Source organism: Patiria miniata, unplaced genomic scaffold (assembly GCF_015706575.1).
Source record: "Patiria miniata isolate m_02_andy unplaced genomic scaffold, ASM1570657v1 HiC_scaffold_6, whole genome shotgun sequence".
NCBI lineage: Eukaryota > Metazoa > Echinodermata > Asteroidea > Valvatida > Asterinidae > Patiria > Patiria miniata.
The window spans coordinates 17,761,432-17,776,973 of NW_024037073.1; the positions used below are offsets into that span (position 1 = coordinate 17,761,432).

The 15,542-nt window shown below is 38.9% G+C and overlaps 1 protein-coding gene across 1 annotated transcript; it reads left to right on the plus strand.

Annotated features, from left to right (window-relative positions):
• The first annotated feature begins 363 nt into the window (after positions 1–363).
• Positions 364–10,263, plus strand: LOC119742750 (solute carrier family 25 member 36-A-like). Its single transcript, XM_038218920.1, has 7 exons — positions 364–553; positions 5,645–5,833; positions 6,614–6,691; positions 7,277–7,377; positions 7,865–7,931; positions 8,897–9,165; positions 10,045–10,263. Exons 1-7 carry the CDS (start codon positions 462–464, stop codon positions 10,239–10,241), a joined length of 993 nt encoding a protein of 330 aa, XP_038074848.1. The 5' UTR covers positions 364–461; the 3' UTR covers positions 10,242–10,263.
• Positions 10,264–15,542: the final 5,279 nt, after the last annotated feature.

Below are 15,542 nucleotides of genomic sequence, written 5' to 3' on the forward strand. Positions count from 1 at the left end.
CTAAAATGTCTCGAATGGAATACCTAATAAAAAGGGTACATATATATTATACAAAGTCATAGTACCAAGTCCGATGTTCTAGCTCAGTATATTTTGTTCGCTTACGCACTCCATACCCAGAAAAGACCGCGGTTTCTCCTGTAATGATTTATTCATATATTTGATGCATATTCATGTTATTTCTCAGCAGTGTAATCATGCGATTTCAATAAGAGCTAAAAATACCAACCAATCAATTGTGTTGCTTCACGTGAATGATCGTCCATGAACTTTGGGGTCAAACGTCTGGCCAATCAGCCTCCAGCGGAAGGCTGTGTGTAATGTTTTCAGCATGTGGTACACGCGTGATAGCAAACTCTATGGGATTCCGTAAATCTAGCGAAAATGTGTACACAATAAACAGTACACGCGAGAGAGTGGCGGTTAGCGAATATTTCTTAGATGTAAAGGAATGGATACGTATGGCAATTTCTCGTCCAACTGCTGGAGTTCAAGACAACAAGATGCACAATCAAGTGGTTTCAGCTCATATGACCCATGTTATTGCAGGAGGGTGAGTAATTCTTCCATTCTTGCAACCATGACAGTGTAATGTGAGAGTAAAGTTGCATAAATTTTATGTAATGTTAAATTGGGCTCGGCTGCACACCCGCGCTGGGGGAGCCCTCCCTCCCTGGTCAGTATCAACATTGCATTGCATTTGCATGGGGGTGTCGTCAAAACGCCATGAATTACGTAACCTCAAGTTCCAGGGAGGCACTGCCAAAAAACAAGTGAGGTGCATTTCAAGGTATTCAATCAAATATTAAACCTGCTCAACAATTAAGCATGGTCCATCTTGCATTGTTTACCCTTGAATTAAATGTTGCTCACTTGCTGAACTTGTAAACCACATTGTTGATAATGATAGTCATGATTGTAAACATTGATTGTTTTATCCCAAGCACAGGCCTAAATAAACTCTTCACTTCACATGTTCACTTGTCAAACAAGTCAAACATATTGTCGAACCCCTAAAGCTAGGCGGTCCTATTTCTACACGCTCACCTTCAATTTGTGTGTGACAACGAGTGGGCGCTGCAAGCGTTACCTGCGCTTGTAAGTTGTAGAGAGATGTATCATGCAGGTAAAACCTGCAGTACGCTTAACTTCCATAATTCAGAATATATTGAACGTGAAGCAAAATTTGGCAAAACAATTGCAGGAAAAAATGTTGCAACCTGACGCCACTTTTTTCTTCATATATCATCTCAAGGAAGGTCATGCATTGCAAAAATGATGATAACACATGAATCTGGGACTGAGAAACATTTCCAATTTTGTTAAGAAATACTTCTTTTTTTTGGGACTGTCCATAGACTTTGTACACAACCGCGGAAGTGGCATCACCGTGCAACATTTGTTTCCAATTGCAAACTTGCTTTTGTGAGGTTGCAGTATAAAGACGTGGACAATTACAATTTTAATTTTGTGTGTGTGTGTAGAAAATACAGGTGTGATCATTTTTCCAAGGGATGGATATGCCATGCAAATGAATGCGTTTTTGTGCATTCACGGTGCATTGCAGGGGTGTTTGCGGCGATTGCCACCTTGGCTTTGTTTTCGTGTCGCCGTTTGTTTGCTTCATCATCAGTTTATCCCAAAGTTTCCCCGCAGTCTTGCCTCGAATACTGAACCTTCCTCCTTATATGGTGCCACATAGTTACATAATAAACCAAGTTATTTATTATTGGGTGCCACATGGTTAAACTAAGACACAAGAAACTGTTTATTAACTTGAGCTCATGGGTCATGTACCTTTGACCTTAACGATTACATTGGCTAGGAATAATATATCTTCCATAGTGAATATCATCTCCATGCTCTTTGTGAATATCAAGTGAATAAAAAGTCCCAATTTGATTTCCTCAAAACGAGTATCACCTATAATGTGTGGCTTCCAATACAGAGGAGGACCAGTGTTTGAGTCGCCCCTAACTCCCTAGGGGGTGTGCAAAATCATATTGAAATTGGAAGATCCAGGACTGATAAGGTTTAGTTTGATTTGAAAGTGGATTTTTGTTCATGTAAAGGAATGGGGCAGGGCTTGTTCATGTTCACAAGCGCCTGGATTTTTAGACATTTTGTGCCACTCTTGTGAAATGTTGGGAACTTTCTCTTTCTTAGTTTCTTTGTTGGCCAATATAATTTCCTATTGGTCAACTAAAGTTGTTGTTGCCATCTTCATTAGACTCAATTCTTTTGGTCTTAGCTATCTTGTGTGCACTGAACAATGCACAGGATATCCAGGCCACTTCCTACGTGTTTTTTTTTTTTTTCCTGAGTGCAATTTCGCCATACATATCAGAATGGGAGATCCAGCCTGCTGTTTGTTATCAGAGAGTAAAACTTGCGAAACAATTGACTGCCCTCATTAACATATAAAGCAGCTGATGCCTATCAGATGAATGGATGGAACGTAGGGGTGGGATTTTCAATGGTGCATACATCTGTGCATGCAGAAATTCACCGGAGATTACACAGTATATTGCTCAGCATGATATAATATGGTGAACTATGCTGGCTCATCAGTTTCTCTGAAGTTGCCACCAGAGCCGAGAGGAATTTGAATCAATATGCCCAGCAGCAATTTTTTACTTTGCCCATGTTATGATGTAGGAATACGATACGTGTGTACATATTTCTTCGTATGACAAATAAATATGCGCATGAATTCCAAAGAATGTATACTGTGATATACATCCATGCCGATTGTTGTGATTCATCATTACAGTGAGTTACTCTGAGGTAAATTCTAGATACATCAGTTTCCAATTTTTTTGTTCGTCTCTCGGGTTGGGGAGGGTTTTGAAAAATGCCTTGCTGATAAGTGATAGCACAAACTTTGGTGAAGTCATAAAACAAAGATAAGCCAGCTCAGAAACCTTTAAGAATTGATTTATGTATGAAAAATAACTTCAACTTCAGTGAGTCACTGTCTTGATGAGTTTTTTTTCTTTCTGCGAAATTAAAGGGAAAGTACAACATTTGCTTTTGCTGCACTTTTCAGAAATGAATCGATTTGGAGGATTAGTATGTTAAAGCAAATATTGTTAAAATGACTTGTTTCACGTTTTGGGCTTGTAGATGCTGGAAAAACCAAGAAAACCATTCATGTTCCTGTAGTCTGGTTCCCTGACCCCATTTAAGATGAAATGGAGAATTTATGGACTTTGGGGAATTGTAAGGTCAGAGAATCAGTCTAGCAGGCTTGTACCCCTTCACAGTTGTGTAATCAATTGCGAAGAAAACGCGGAATAACTAATTATGAAAAAGTAGGAGCAGTTTTTTTTCAAAAAAGCCAGTTTTCTCCAACGCTGGTCGGCCGACCAGCTTTGGAAAAATACCATTTTTCTTGAAAATGTCAACACACCAGGAGCCATGATTTTACAGGATGCTGTAGACTGTCATTCCCTAACAATCCAGTATGGTATTTTGTGATAATTTGATCATTTCGTTTTGTGATGTTTGCAAATGTTGTATCTTCCCTTTAATTATCAATTTTCGTTGAAATGTTAGTGAGTGGATCAGGGTTTGAACGTGGGAGCGAGACAGATTGCCTTCCTATCGCTCGGGTCAAACCACTCGATGGTTTCATGGTGCGTTGTCATTACCCTTTGAAGTAGAAGTGGGTCGGAGCACCCGGAAGGTGAATGGCATGGCAAACAATTTGTGGTTGGCTTTGACTGGACTGCGCAAAGAACTTGGGTCCAAAGATTATGTGTTCATTGTCACATTTGTGTGCAGATGATGTTAACTGCTGATAAAGTCAGGAGATGTCGATGACTTTATGAAGTTGTTTTTTACCAAATTTGGAAAAGGAATTTTTTTAATCATTCTGAAAAGGCAGATACTCGTGCACAGTAAAGAGGTAAAAGTGTAGTAAATTCACATAATAACCTGTAGGCCTACCTCTTATTTTCTAAAAACACGTGCCTTCGAACGAGCAAGAAGTGATCAACAATTTACTGTGTGCCTGGGCAACAGTTCAAACCAGTTTGAACTAGAGTGTTGTAGTTTGCATTAACTTTGTGTACTTGAAGGGCAAATGGGATAAAGAAAAACGTTCTAAAGTATTTTTTTCAGCTTTCACTTGATGAATATATTTATGAGGGCACTCACAGACAATTTGTTTTGGTCTTTGATCCATATCACATGTAGAAGCAGGCAGTTGTAACTATCCTTGACTATGTATTGCATGCTTGGGCAGTCCAAACTAGTTTGAACTAGAGTGTTGCAGTAGGCATTAACTCTGTGTTAGTGAAGGGCAACTGGGATAAAGAAAAACATTCTTAAGTATTTTCTTTTCCTTCATCTTTCACTTGATGAATAGTTATGAGGGCAGTCACTGACAATTTGTAAATGTACAAGTAAGCAGTTGTAAACCCCTTTACTGTTTATGAATCAGTGTTGTGCATTATGAGCAGTCCAAACCAGTTTGAACAAGAGTGTTGCAGTTTGCATTAACTCAATGTGGGAAGGGAGAGGTCAAATGAGATCAAACAAAACAAAACCAAGGCTTTCCATATTTTTGTACTTGATGAATATTCATTTGGCTACTCCATGCCGATTTGTTTCGGTATTTGTTGTTATGTAGAAAAACAATTGCAGTTGTAACTACATGTATCTGTTATTTTATTTAGTATTTATTACTCACTCCCTGGTCTCCCACAGTGGCTACATGGTTCAGCAGTTCCTTTCCACTGAAGTATGTGGGTTATTTCCCAAGGATTTTCCAAGGATTGGTGTTCTGTTGGTGCTTTGTGGCTCAATCCGCGTGCACCATTATTCCCATTGTATTTTATTAGTCAATGGTCGAAGGGGGAATTTTTTTCCTGTCGTATTTCTAATAATTCTGTATTGCGTCACCTCAATATGAGGGTTTGACTGGAATATTTTGTGCATGACATTGCCGCATGGTTAAACATGGTTCAAAGTATTCTGTTGGTGCTTTGTGGCTCAATCCGCGTGCTCCATTATTCCCTTTGTATTTTTTTAGTCAATGGTCGAAGGGGGAATTTTTTTCCGTCATATTTCTAATAATTCTGTATTGCGTCACCTCAATATGAGGGTTTGACTGGAATAATTTGTGCATGACATTGCCGCATGGTTAAACATGGTTCAAAGTACCAAATTAGGGTATAAATGGGAGTTGAACTAGTACTCGTGTACTGCAGCTATAGAAGAGATTTGTTCCTCTTGAAAATGGCGGGATTTTTATTTGAGATTAGAAAAGAGGTGATAAAATATGTCATTTTTTTGTCGGCTCTGAATTAGTTATAAAGAAAGATGCAAAGTGTTGTTTCAATTAGTCTAGCATCTTCTAATTGGGACTGAGCCGGAAATTGTTTCCCATTGTTTCCCCCTTCTACAGACTTTTTTGGTTGAAAAAAAAAATATCCCGACAAAAATTCCATCGCAAAAATAACAAAGCTGTAAAAACACTCTTTACATTGTACCGTGCTGGATCAAACAAGTTCTGACAGTGGCCAACTCTGGGTGGTTTTTTTTTTTTGGTTTAAGCAGGAAAGTGGAGTGCTTTGTTGGATAATAGAGGATAATTTTATTTTTTATTTATTTAATTTAATTTTTTTTCTATTTACAGAGCCGGAGGTACAGTCGGTGCAATTTTAACATGTCCACTTGAGGTCGTCAAAACGAGATTACAGTCGTCCAACACATCACTACGCAAAGTGTATATTCCCAACGTGAACGCGGGTTTGTCCACTACAGGAGGGGTCACTGAGGTCAAAGGTTACAGCAGGCAGTCCCTGGGAGTTATCAGATGCCTAAGGTAAGCAAAAAGGTGTTGACATTTTCTCGTAACAAAAAGGAACGAAAGTAATTACAGGTACATTTCAAAACAGTTTGAGACGACTTGACCAATCTGATGAACAAATGTTTCAATGGTTGAATGAATCAAGTAGGCTGAAACTAATTCAATGAAATTTGTTGTCGCTGCCTGTCGAAAACATTTCAAACAATGGTTTTTGTCCCACATCCAGCATGACGTGAAAAAGAAAAGTTTGCACTTTGTTTACACCGTGTGATAGCGGAGAAAAAAAGATTATGGGAACAATATTACGTAATACATCGCACAGGTTTTTGTTTTGTAATGGTCTTCAAACTTGAAGTAGTCTTAGTACGCAGATCATTTAAACCTTGCACTTGAAATTACCCGAATGTTCCCATCAAATTGTTGAACCCTAACTCCCTACTTAGTTTTACTAAGTAGAAGACCATGTCAATCCATCACTCACTCTGATTCACATAATGCGCAAAACTTGGAAGAAGAACAGACCAAGTGCGTTAAAATCAACCATGGTGCTGGTAAATTTTAATGGACTTGGAACACATGGCTTTTCTGCTAAAATCCCACAAAATGGGGAGGGGGGGGATTGAATTTGGATGGAGTTGGTAAAGTTAGGGTTAATGATTGTTGACAAGAGTTTAGAATTGTTAAATTTGTTGAATTTTTCAAAGATGGCCGTAATGAATTGAATAAAGATGATCCAAGTTGAAGTTGATATACAACTGAACATAATGATAATCCTATCGTTGCTTCCTTTCTTAGGTATATCGTTGAGCGTGAAGGTCCCGCTGCACTGTTCAGAGGTCTAGGCCCAAATCTCATCGGTGTTGCACCGTCAAGGTAAGATTATGCCCCCCAAAAAACATCTTCACTGTTAAATATTTGCAGATAAAAAAAAAAAAAAATATTGCAATGAAGGACTGAGGGCTACTAAAAAGCCTTAAATGCCAATTTGTCACAGGAATTTGGATGCCCTGAGCTAAGACTTAGAACTAGTCTCTGCGTATCCTTTAATTGCATGGTTATTCTGTTATCTGTCCGTTTGGTGTGCGTTTCCCACTGTTTGTGTAAGTCTTTTCTAAGTCTCTTTATCATGGTCGTCTCGCTTTACTGTGTCTGTTCCTTTTAACCTGCCTGTATAAGACAATTGTTTGTTCATGTTCACCTAGTTATTTTAAAGGTTTTTCTTTGTATAATTTTTAGTTTGTTTTTCAATTTTAACTGGTTTATTTTTATCTCTGTGAAGCGCCTTGAGTGTCAATTTGGACGGATTTGGCGCTATAAAAGAATTAGTTATTATTATTATTATTATTTATAAATGTAATGAATTTGTTGTACAGTGAATTCAGTGCAATCCATCATTTCCAACAACAAGCTGCAGCTGTAGCACATCTCAACATTCTGCTGTATGCATTCTCTTTGCAGGGCAATCTATTTTGGCGCTTACGCACAAACAAAGAGCTTCCTAAATGACAGAATAGAGCCTGAGTCATCGCTAGTACACTTGTTGTCAGCAGGCTTTGCAGGTAAGGGACACTCATCATTCCCTCCCTCTTCTTTCCCCCCCCCCCCCCCCCAAAAAAAATCCAAGAAACAAATTGCACCGCCTGCTTAAAGAATATATTCCTCATTGATGACAGAGCGGTACATTCTTCAGGCCTCCTGTGTAAAGGTATATTCAGAACAGTTAAAATTGTAAAATAAGCAAGTTATAAAAGAAAGTTATTGAAGATCGCTTGATGACATCTTCAAGTCATTTGGAAAAGCTACTCTCATGTAACATCTATAAAGAAATTGAATTGTCTTAACTGCAGAGATCACATCAGTGAAGCAAAGCTAAAGATGTCCCCCTCCTGACTGAACTGAACAAAACTTGTGTGACTTGTGTCGTTCTAAATAACATCCTTGTTATTTGTTTGAATGAACAATTACTTTGACTCTAAAGTCTTGTGTTATCCTGTCTGGCAAAGTGGTTGTGCTAATGGGCAGTTTCCGTACCTTTCTCTGTTGCAGGTTTCACAGCGTGCACGCTCACGAACCCCATATGGCTGGTCAAAACCAGGCTCCAACTGGAACATGTGTAAGTAACAACATCAAGTGATCGTCCATATGTACAACTTAACAATCCCCCGAGACATTGGGGGGGGGGGGGGGCAGGGAGGGAGTGACTTTCTCAGTCCCACTTTTTCTAGCCAAGGCTAAAAAACTGCCAAGCCGAATTGAAATGTGAGAATTCAGTGAATGTCAAAGTTCAGACTATTTATATAACACTCACAAATGCAATGAATTTGCAGTGCCGAGGGAGTTGGCTTATATACTTACTTGTGTGTCAGTTAACCATTCTGCTAGCTAAGCCATCAAGCCCTAAGTTGGTGGTTTCAATTAATCTGTGTCACTGTTGAAGGGGCGCTAGTCTGAAGCCATAAACCTTTGAGTGGCCAGGGCCCAATTTCCAGTCACTGCCGATCACAGAAATTTTGTTCTTACAATCACGACACTGTGCTTATCGTGCAAGCAAAAGAAAACTAAAAAATCTGCATTAACCTTGCAAACACAAATCCTTAGTTACGGAATGTATGCATGCGCACAAGCCAAAATTCCTTGCTAAGTTGTAAAATACGCTCATCGTAAATGCAGAAGTTACTGTTATAGTTAGGGAACCTTTCTGGGCTCAAAAACTCATACCCACTGTTGCAATTCCAGCACTAAACCGAAGGCACATTTGTGGAGCTGCTACAGCAAAAGTGTTAAGCAAATTCATGTGCTAAGCATTAATCAGTTGAGCATCAGTTTGAAGAAATGTGCACTCGGTGACAATTGACCTATCGCCGTTTGCGAGTTAGCCACGCTCCTTAGACAACCCTATGGAGTTTTTGTACACCAAGTTTTGTTTGTCTCAGATTTTTCGCGTTCCGCATCTATTTGTATATCATGTAATTGGACAATATTTCACAAGTTGCGTTGACGCGATTCTACCAGGACAGGTCAATTTGGCTAGTGACTGCTAGGTAAACAACTTTACTTTGTTCTGACAACTAATTACAGCAACGGCAAGAAGCACGCCAACATGTTCCGCTGCGCCCAGTACGTCCATCGCAAGGAGGGCCTGAGGGGGTTCTACCGCGGCATCTCCGCTTCCTACATGGGGATCTCGGAGACGGCCATCCATTTTGTCCTGTACGAGCACATCAAGGCCTTGCTGACAGAGCAACACGGCGACGTGTCGGAACAGCGAAGGAAGCTGGACTTTGTCATGTTCATGGGTGCCGCGGCCACGTCCAAGACGATAGCTGCCACGCTGGCCTACCCACACGGTAAGTTAGAGTCAAGTTACGCACCCAGAACATGGTGTTCTTGGGCAAGACACTTTACTACAATTGGCTCTCACCACCCAGTGGTATAAATGGGTACCTGTGAAGGTAGAGACCAGATCGCTGATCTGGAGCTGCTGCAGAAAATTGGTTTCAAAGGCCTGGGCCCAATTTCACGGCGCTGCTAAGCACACAATGTTTTGCTAACAGAGCCTCCGTCTATTTCATGGAGACCGTAAGCATAAGCACAGCAAAAGGTACGCTTACTTCGGAGGAAAAATTTGCTTAACTTAGTGACGTAACAATAGAAATCTCCATGCATGCGCGACCGTTAGCACACACGCGCCGTGAAATAGTGCTTAAGGTTAGCAAATTTTTCTGCTATGCTAAACACAACTTTTGTGCTAACTGTTAAGCAGCGCCGTGAAATTGGGCCCTGATGAACAGGGGTAATAATTGTGAAGCCCTTTGAGACCTTTGGTATAAAGTGCTATATAAGCACCACATTATTATTATTATTATCATCAGCTTGTACCCCTTACCTTCCAATTTGACAACATTTGCGACACCATTTTGAAGACAAGTTTTTATTACCATTTGTTTGACAGATACTGCGTTCTCATAAATGGTGAATAGAAGCGTAGAATGCACTTAATGTGGTTCTAGCAGATGCCACTAAGAGATGGTGGTGTTGAAATATACATTCATTTTGGTTGGTTCTTCATTCCACACCAATTGTGTTGGTGAAAAGCGAAATCGCCTCGTAAAACCATGAGCGTGATTTCAAATGCTTTATTTTTAGTTCCAAGGATCCCCCCAAAACTAAAATTTGTACAAAATTTGATGGAAATTATTTGTAATCTTTTTGTTCGTCTTTTGCAGAGGTTGCTCGGACAAGATTGCGAGAGGAAGGCAAGAAGTACCGTTCGTTCTTCCAGACACTGGTCACGGTCGCCAGGGAAGAGGGCTACCGGGGAATGTACGGTGGACTCACCACGCATCTCGTGAGGCAGATCCCGAACACGGCCATCATGATGTGCACCTACGAATTCATCGTCTATCTCTTTAATCGGGTCTAGGGTGAGAACTCGGACAAAAGGGACAACAAAAAAAAACAATCACAAGTGCTGAAATTTACTGTGCTGTGTGAGAGGACTTGTTTCTCCTGACATGAACTGGTTGTCAAGGCGACGCATCCTTTGAAGAGAGACCCTCTCTCCGACCAGGGGCACTTGTATCACAGATGTGTTCCCTCCTCGGTGCAGCTGATTTAAGAGATGTTCCTCACGGCGCAATCTCAAAGAAGAAATTATCGCAGGATTGAAGCCTGTGGCTCAACGTGCGCTCGACGATCCTGATTAGCTACGAAAATGTGTCGTCCGGAGGGAACAGTTCTACCTTCGTGATCTTCCACTGCATGTGTTGATCTTACCGTCTGTAAGCGTGGGTATTTAAGGCTAATTTCACTGTTATCTAAGGCTTGTTATCTTGGGGCCTTTCACACTATCCAAAATGTATGGATTGGACCCAGGTTCCAATGTGGGGAGATATTGGGAACCACTATCAAGAAGCCAACACAGCTTCAACAGGGTTCCAGCACTCCTACACAGGTGACATTCCTGATTGGTACCAGGGTCGAGGGGCAGGTAGTAAATCCAAAATCTATGGAAAATCCGTGTACGGACCAGGTGTAAGTGTCATCATTATGCCTTTCCAACCCGTGTTCGATAGAACTTCGGACACATGAAAATTTTAACATGGGAATGCGAGATGTGAAACGTCCTATTCACTCCTGCCTTACATTTTCAGCGAAAACGTACACTTGGCCGTGTAATTTGTTGGATATAACGTTTTGGAAACAGGCAGTGATAGGACATCAGTGGAACTTCATAAACATGTACGTTGCTAAATTTCATGTACTTCATTTACCCGTTAAAGGTATAGTCCATCAATTGTAATTTCTGCATTTTGTTCGTTTGAAGCAACAAAAGTGCTCAAAATCTAAAGAAGGGTGCTGAACAACTAACCTGATGAAATTTCAGCTCAGTTTCGGCTGTATATTCCGAGAATAACAGCATTCTAGGATCTCGATTTCAAATCAAAAGTTGCTGAATCATGTTTTAAATTGGGCTTGAATTCAGCGTCTGAGACATTCTGACTGAGCCGATTGCAAAAGCTTGCAGGCCCTTCGCCGAATAAAAAAACGAACTACTAACGGAAATTTCGCCTTAAGACGCACCGTGGGAAAGGCCTTTTTTCGTTGATTTCTTCAAAATGACAGCTTGCCAGAAAGAATAAATTCACAGGGAGTTTAGTCCCCTTACTATCTTTCAACCAAGTATGTTTTTCAACAATAATTACGTCAGTTACTTTTTGGATAGCTGCAAATGATGGACTATAGCTTCAATGCCCATAATGTGTTGGAGCCATTTGTTACATGACGAATGTGTTCTCTTGTGATCCGCACACCCAATGCATGGTCCATTAATGATGTACATGTATGCCACCTAGCCCTTTCCAAACTGATGGTTCAAGCCTTGCATGTGGCACTTTTCCTTTTGACGGAGCTGTGTCGTAACAGTACCGATGCTATGAAGAAACAATCTTGTCAAATCGAGGCGTTCCGAGGAATATTTAAAGAAAACATAATGCCAAAATGACTTTTTGTAAATATGAACAAAACAAAAACTGATTTATTTTGATGCCCATATTTCTTTTTTGTAAATTGTTAAATATATAGATATTAAGACAAAATGTATATATTAAGAGAAAATGCTTCTTAACTCTGCCTATAATGCACAATGGAGGAACCGGGAAGATTTTTTGATCGTTTTTTTTGAAAAAGAAGTATTGGGGGGGGGGGGGGGGGGGTTTCATTGGCTGTAATGCTTGCTATGGAGAAGTTTTGTATGGAAGAAAACTGCTTTGAGCTATTTTACAAGCACCATTCCTCACCTTCCTAACATAATGGGAGAAAAACCAAAATCTCCTTCAGGTAAATTTCTGGTACATGTATGTACATGTATAAAAGAAATACATTCATAAAGAGAAAAAAACTAAATCAAGACTACTTGTTAGGGCAATTATACATCAAGCAATTAATTCACACGGCTTTGCCTTTGCGAAACCTAAAAAATGTAGACTTGCTCTCAAGTATATTATTGGACATATATACTTTTGTATTTCTTTTGTTTTTTTCCAGCAATCCTTTATTTTATCCATTATCATATAAACCCACAGTTTGTACACCCATGTGCGAGGTACTTTACACTTCCTGCAACAAGATTTCTTCAGAAATCAAGTTGGAGGCCATTTTGTAACTTTCAAATACCTTTTTGAGTCATTTAGTAAAGGAAGCGTCTATGACGCAAATTTGGCTGCAATTTTGGAACGCGTTATTCTTTTCTGCACATTTCAATGCTTCCAATATTTTCTTTTTCATTGCGCTGTTTCCTCACCATACACAATGCAGTATAAGTCTTCTTATGGTATCCTGGAAAACTGTTGATGGGAGATGATAGCAGGCCATTAAATTTTTTAGATAATATTCAATTGTTTGTTCTTGGCTCTAAAACTAGGAAGAACATGGTTGGTTTTATTGAAGTACTAATTGATCAGGTAATTAGGGTTGGTAACCCTGAGGTATTCAGATGTTTTTGGGGGTACTCAATGTGTCTTGAAAGTGCCTCACGTACCCTAGCTAGAATTGTAAGAAGAATTTGACACCCTTTCCCTGTCTTTTTGTAAGAATTTGTGATTTGAGGCGCCTTGTTTCAAAATCTGCCCGGACCCCGTTTGGTTAAGTTATATAGCACATTGTAGAAAACTCAGTGGTAATTAAAGTTTTGAAAGGGACAATTACATGTACATGTACAAATATCAACATAATTTTTAAAAAAATAATAAAACTACAAAGCCACATTTCTTGAAGTGCACAACTCAAAAAAGTTTGAAAATTATTTTTTTTTTCACAGTAAATTGGAGTCTGTTTTAATAATTGCTTTGTTTTTTGATGTGGCATGTATAAAATATCAACCCCATCTTAATGATCCCCCTAACAAAAAATAGAACTTCAAATATGTAAGTTACATTGTATTCTTAACAAGCATTGTATTTTTAAGTCATCACAATTGTGTATACTGTTAAGGTTCAGATGTTGGCCAGTATTTAAGGTTTTGATTTTAAATTCTCAAGATACTAAACGCTCATTGTTCACCTAGCTTTGATTGAACAGTTGGTTTTGTTTTTCTTAACATGGATTTAATCAATTCATTTGAACACCATTATTCTCCCAAACAAGTTTCATAAAATTGTTCATTTTGAAAGGATTGTAAAATATGTACAATGCAGCATGCCCATAGATTTTGTGTTTTTACTATAAAACATGGAAGCATATCCTTATACAGAAAGGTAATCATTTGTAAACATTTAAAAATGAAACTGTCAAAATATCAAATATTTTGCAAGTAAATAATCAAACACGCATCCTGTTAAATCAGTTTGCCACGCATACTGTCATTTTTTTTTTAGAAAGGAAACCATAACGCTGCACTCACAAAAAGTATATCTACTGAGCTGAAATTTCGACAGGTTAGTCTTTTAATAACCTGCTTCGGATTTTTTTTTTTTTGCAAATTGTGTCCATTAAAGGGAAAATACAACATTTGCAAACATCAAAAAATAAAACTACCAAATCATTTTGAAATACCTTGCTGGACTGTTAGTGAATGACAGTGTAAAGCATCCTGTAAAATCATGGCACCTGGTATACTGTCATTTTCAAGAAAAGTGGTATTTTTGTATCAATTTCCAACGCTGATCGGCCGATCAGCGTTGGAAAAAACTGGCTTTTTTTCAAATACTGGCCCCAGTTGACCATCGCACTTGTTTGCAATCGATTACACACCTATGAACGGGTACAAGCCAGCTAGACTGGTTCCCTGACCTTACAATTCCCCAATATATGTAAACTGCTCTGTTTCTTCTTAAATGGAGTCGGGAACCAGACTACAGGAAAATGATTGTTTTTCTTTGTTTTATAGCATTTTCGAACCCAAAACCTCAAAAAAGTCAGTGTAACTATATTTGCTATATATTTCCAACCCCCAAATTCCATCCATTTCTGAAAATTACAGCAAAAGCAAATGATGTATATTCCCTTTAACATGAAGCATACGTGTAAAAGAAAAAAGGGTTACATTTACTAAGGGGAATTTTAACCTCTTTTGTTGGACAAGCGGAAATTTCAAGAAGTACCCTTATAACTAGTCAAAATACCAGAAGATTGTTCACCACGAATAACAACTTTGTACATAGCCATGTCAAGTAATATTGTAATAACATCAACCATTGTTTTATTCAAACAAAATTAAAACATAAAAGCTTTTTCGGATACATTTTGTATGATTCCAAGATGAATAAAAAAAAAACTTTATGGTGAAAGAAACATTCTTTATTCTTTATTAACCAACCACCTGTTTTCTCATTAAAATTATACATTACTCCATGCAAAAATGAAATTTCTTATCAGGAACCAATTTAACTGTTTCCCTAAAATGGTCCGCTGAATAGTCGGGGCGCTATTCAATGTTCTCAAATGATCATCGATAGAGGGCACTAGGTTTAGAAAGGCGATGACTAGTCAATAGATGGCGCTATTTGCTTTTACTCCTCAAAAATGGAAAAAAAGGCGGAACATTAACAGAGGGCGCTATTTAGCTTTTTTTTAGGCCGGCTTGTGTAGTCTGGTTCCCAGACCAAAAGATTCTGACTTTTCCTGATCAATCTTAGGGTCCACTAGCTGAACTAATTCAAGCCCCATTGAAAACAGTGAAAAATCAACAAAGTTCAGGGCCAAGTAACATGCAAGCCAACATCACTGGAGTTTCTGAAACAAAAATTAAATTATTGTCTTGTCTTTCATCTTTTCATTTCTTTTCAATTTTAGGTACATTAGCCAATTACATTTTTAAATATTCACACCCAAATAAAATCACCTCCCGAAAAGTGATAGTTCCCGAGCCTGCATGTAGCCAGTTTACAAGTGGCATCCTTCCACTTTCACAGGCAAATAGGACCCATTTTTCATCCGTGATTTTTATCAAGCCTGCCCTCAGATGGAAGCCCCAAACCAGGGAGTTGATCCTTGGGTATATTTAAACAATTCCACCGTTTTTAAAGCCAAACGGTCTCCGTTTTAAAAGAAATTGTGGGGGGGGGGGGCACTTTTTATGCTAATCAGCTGGCGTAGAAATTCTCGCTTGAATTAGTTAAGTGCACCCCTTAGGTCCGGTAGCCTCCGGTAAAACATTGTATTACATCAATTTACGTCACGTGACTAAAACGGGAGGAATTCCTCCTTTTTCCGAAAATTTCCGATG

Bases quoted from the DNA above. Each gene is read 5' to 3' on its own strand.
- LOC119742750 (XM_038218920.1), top strand. From the start codon at position 462: ATGGCAATTTCTCGTCCAACTGCTGGAGTTCAAGACAACAAGATGCAC. The intron at 7,378-7,864 runs GTAAGGGACACT...TCTCTGTTGCAG, and splicing joins GTTGTCAGCAGGCTTTGCAG to GTTTCACAGCGTGCACGCTC. The intron at 9,166-10,044 runs GTAAGTTAGAGT...CGTCTTTTGCAG, and splicing joins CACGCTGGCCTACCCACACG to AGGTTGCTCGGACAAGATTG.